At 47.3% G+C, this 4,396-nt stretch overlaps 1 protein-coding gene across 1 annotated transcript; it reads right to left on the bottom strand.

The window, feature by feature from the left end:
* Window positions 1–280: 280 nt before the first annotated feature.
* On the bottom strand, window positions 281–2,508 carry LOC145419688 (uncharacterized). Its single transcript, XM_080287946.1, has 2 exons — window positions 604–2,508; window positions 281–477 (listed from the first exon to the last, which is right to left on the bottom strand). Exon 1 carries the CDS (start codon window positions 2,303–2,305, stop codon window positions 1,529–1,531), a length of 777 nt encoding a protein of 258 aa, XP_080144072.1. The 5' UTR covers window positions 2,306–2,508; the 3' UTR covers window positions 281–477; window positions 604–1,528.
* Between the last annotated feature and the right edge of the window lie 1,888 nt (window positions 2,509–4,396).

Below are 4,396 nucleotides of genomic sequence, written 5' to 3'. Positions count from 1 at the left end.
CCTTTTTCCTGGATTAATTGTCACTTGGTATAGCTTGGTATCCACCACTACTATGTCTGGTTGGTTAACCATCATCAGTGTTTCTGCCCTGGAAGTCCCAAAGGATCTTAGCACGGTCATTTTCAACCACCCTAGTGTCATGGTCCTGGGTCGGTGACCCAGCGCTTTAAGTTTATTATTATCATTTTTCTAGTTTATTCCAATTTTGTATTTGTTCTTAGGGTTTGAGTTGTGTGTTTCTATCATCCCTACCTGTGTCTCTCCTCTGTGTTCTGTTCGTGTCCCCGAGTTGGTAATGTAAAACAGTCTGTGAGTTTCCGGTTTTACTTTGTAGGTTTGTGTCTCGTTATGTCCATTAGTTCCAGCTGTGTCCCCGCCTGTCTGCCATTTCCTAATTACCTGGTGTGTGTATTTATGCTGCGTGTCTGCCTGTGCTCCTCGTCGCGTTGTCTGTGTACCTCTGTGTACCTAGCATACCTAGCATACCTAGCATACCTAGCATACCTAGCATACCTAGCATACCTAGCATACCTAGCATACCTAGCATACCTAGCATACCTAGCATACCTAGCATACCTAGCATACCTAGCATACTCAGCATACTCAGCATTATTCCGTGTTTCTCCATGTCTCTCTGCTCCTTGCTCCGTGTCCTCCTTTTTGTATTAGTTTTCCCACTTTAGGTTTATGTTCGGTTCTGCCCATACCTTGGTTTTGTGCACTGTAAATAAAACCCACTTGCACCTCCGCCACTGTCTGCTATTGGATCCTCCTTTCTCACCTTCACTCGACTGCTGCCCCAGTCGTGACACCTAGGGGGCGTGTCCCATTTTGACCTTGCGACTTCAAATTCAAATTCAAATTTTATTTGTCACATACACAGTCATACACAGTACGATATGCAGTGAAATGCTTAGACAACTACTCGTGACCTAAAGAAAAAAAGACTATGAATAGGACAGGAAATAAATATGAAAATTAAAATGAAGGGTAAATTTAGCTAGGAAGGAATAAAATATAAAAATTAAAGTTAAGAATAAAATAACTGTACAACAACAAATTAAAATGAAGGGTAAATTTAACTAGGAAAAGAATAAAATAAAATATAAAAATTAAAGTTAAAAATAAAATAAGTGTACAACAAAATACACAATACACAAATACACAATATAGAAATATATAAGAATATATGAAGAAATATAGAATAATAACAGCAGCTGTACAAGTACTAAAAGGTATGAAGAAATATAATGTCCAGGGTTGTGCAATCCACATGTGTAAGTGTCTTGTGCAGTGCAAATATTCTTAAAGTGATTTATTTGACTTGTGATAAAGTGATTAGATTAGATGACCACGCAGTGTAGTTGTGCAGTGGCCACTAGTGTAAACAAATGTCCAGAATGTCCAGTGTGTGTGTAAATACCATATGTGTGGGTCAGTACTATGTGGTGGTGTGATTGAGAGACTGTATCGCCTGTGGGAAGAAGCTCCTCCTCAGTCTCTCTGTGTTGGTCTTTAGGGAGCGGAATCACTTTCCTGACCTCAACAGAGAGAACAGTCCATTGTTGGGATGGCTGAGGTCCTTCACGATCTTCCTGGCCTTGGTCCAGCACCGCCTGTTGTAGATTGAGTGCAGGTCAGGGAGCTCGAAGCAGATGGTGCACTTAGCTGATCGCACAACCCTCTGTAGAGCTCGTCTGTCCTGCATGGTGCTGTTTCCGAACCAGGTTGAGATGTTTCCCGTCAGGATGCTCTCTATGGTGCAGGAGTAAAAGTTCCTGAGCAACTTGGAGGCCAGTCGGAAGTCTCTCAAGCGTCTGAGGTGGTAGAGACGCTGTCGGTCCTTTTTCACCACGGTGTTGATGTGACAGGACCATGACAGGTCCTGCGTGATGTGAACTCCGAGGTATTTGAAGCTGTCCACTCTCTCCACTGGGCACTCGTTGATGATGGGGGTCTGGTAGTTCCTCTCCTGCTTGGTGCTGAAGTCCACTATCAGCTCCTTTGTCTTACTGACGTTTAGAAGGAGGTTGTTCCTCTGGCACCAGTTCTCCAGATTCTTAATCTCCTTCAGGTAGGCCGTCTCGTTGTTATCAGAGATCAGGCCCACAACGACGGTGTCGTCAGCAAAATTAATGATGGTGGTGGAGCTGGTAGTGGCCACACAGTCATATGTGTACAAAGAGTACAGCAGGGGGCTCAGAACACACCCCTGGTACGCTTGGGGAGTGTGATTGTGTGTACAGCGTCTCTTTATGTCTGTCTCCACGTTGGTTGAGTGTGGAGTGAGTGCATATGAGAGCATGAGGGTGGGAATGGATGTTTGTGTCTGTGTGTGCCTGTATGTCTGTGTCTATATGTCAGGTTGGGTATCAGACGCCACCTCTCTGGGGACACCTCAGGCCCTCCAAGGTTTGGAGGCCTATCTCCACCCACCACCACTTCCCCTGCCAGTGGCGGACTCCCTCAGGTGTCGGTGTGTTGGTGGTTCTTTGTGTCTGGGGGTGGGCGTCCGGGTACACACCGGCTCACTCCTTGGCGGCCGCTTGTCGGGGCCTGGGGCCTGGGGCTCGCTCGGGCCCCTTTGGAGGTGGGGTGCCCCCGGCCTCTCGGCCTGGGGCTCGGTCACTCAGGCACAGCTGGGGGCCGGCGGAGCTCACGGGCGCGTCACTGCAACTCCCCCTGACTTCTGCTCCGCGGCTGCTGGGCGAGCCCTCATCTGGGACTCTCCTCAGCTCTTACTGGAACAGTGGCGCGGCTGCCCCTCTGTTGGTCTTCCATGGTCTCTTGTGTTCTGGGGGCCTCTGGATGTCTGGAGTTTTGATCTCCTCCATACCCGCTTCACACCCTGGAGGACGGGGCTGTGGCCCCCCCACACTCCCTAGCAGATCATTACATGGAGAAACCTTTGGAATGCAAGCATGCTGATCCACACAGGTATGCACACATGGGTATTCACAGACGCGGACTAAAGCCTTCTTGGCTGCTGCCTCAAAGCACACTGTGCGCTGTCTATCTTGCGTGCTGCACAATATCGTTTATTATTTAGTAAATATTGATATCTATGACTAACTAGTTTATTGTGATGGTGCTTTGTTTTCTCTATTATTATGTTGCTCTTTGTTGTTTGCTGTCTCCTCTGTTTGTTTTTTTTGTTTGTTTGTTTTTTTCTCCATACAGGTGACCCAGGAGTTATTTTTTTTTTCTCTCTTCCCCCCCCTTCTCACCGTCTCTTCTCCCCTTTGGTTTTCTTTCTTTCTCTCCCCCTCTTTCTCTCATTCATTCCCCCTGTCCTATTTATTAAAAAAAAAAAAAAAAAGACAAAGGATGAACTGAAGCTCTGCCATCACGTAATGTCGCATACTGCTGTTTCTGATGTCATTTAGAAAAAAAAAAAAAAAAAAAAAAAAAAAAAGAACACACCCCTGGGGGGCTCCAGTGATGAGAGTGATGGAGGCTGAGACATGTCCGCCCATCCTTACTGCCTGTGGTCTGCCAGTTAGGAAGTTGGAGATCCACTGACACATAGATGAGCTGAGTCCCAGATGCTCCAGCTTGGTGGTGAGTGTGGAGGGAATTATGGTGTTAAATGCAGAGCTGTAGCCTATGAAGAGCATTTTAACATAATTCCCCCTTCTAGTGTCCAAGTGAGTGAGTGATGTGTGGAGGAGATGAGAGATGGCATCGTCTGTGGAACGATTTGGACGGTAAGCGAACTGTAGTGGGTCCAGTGTGTCTGGTAGTGAAGAAATGATGAAGTCTCTGACCAGGCGTTCAAAGCACTTCATCACTACTGAGGTGAGGGCTACAGGGCGATAGTCATTGAGAGAAGCAGGGTGGGGTTTCTTCGGGACAGGAACAATGATGGACTCTTTGAAGCATGTGGGGATCACTGACTGAGATAAAGAGATGTTGAATATCTCAGTGAACACAGGTGCTAGCTGGTATGCGTAGACTCTGAGGATACAACCTGAGATGCCGTCTGGTCCTGCTGCTTTCCTGGTGTTCACTCTCTTAAAGGCTCTCCTCACGTCATGCTGGGAGATGATGAGCACGTTTCCGGTGCTGGCAGTATCTTCCTGTCTGCAGCCGTTAGCGCCGCTAGCGTTAGCATCGTTAGTGTCTTTAGCTGCAGCCTCGAAGCGAGCATAGAAAGTGTTCAGATCGTCTGCCAGAGTCACGTCCGCGTTCGTCATACCGGTTGTTGGTGCTTTATAATCCGTTATTGACCTTAATCCCAGCCACAGGCTCCTAGAGTAACTCTGTTGGAGTTGTGACTCTAGTTTCCTCCCGTAGTGCTGCTTCGCCTCTTTCACCGCCTTCCACACGTTATATGATGCGGCTTTGTACAGGTCCATGTCCCCCGTCGCGAGTCCCGTGTTGTAGGGAACGGTGC

This window comes from Astatotilapia calliptera, chromosome 13 (assembly GCF_964374335.1).
Source record: "Astatotilapia calliptera chromosome 13, fAstCal68.1, whole genome shotgun sequence".
Taxonomy (NCBI): domain Eukaryota; kingdom Metazoa; phylum Chordata; class Actinopteri; order Cichliformes; family Cichlidae; genus Astatotilapia; species Astatotilapia calliptera.
Note: the sequence above shows the minus strand (reverse complement) of the source record. Positions and strands in the feature narration are given on the sequence as shown.

Coding starts and splice junctions, on each gene's coding strand:
- LOC145419688 (XM_080287946.1), bottom strand. CDS start 2,305: ATGCTCTCATATGCACTCACTCCACACTCAACCAACGTGGAGACAGAC.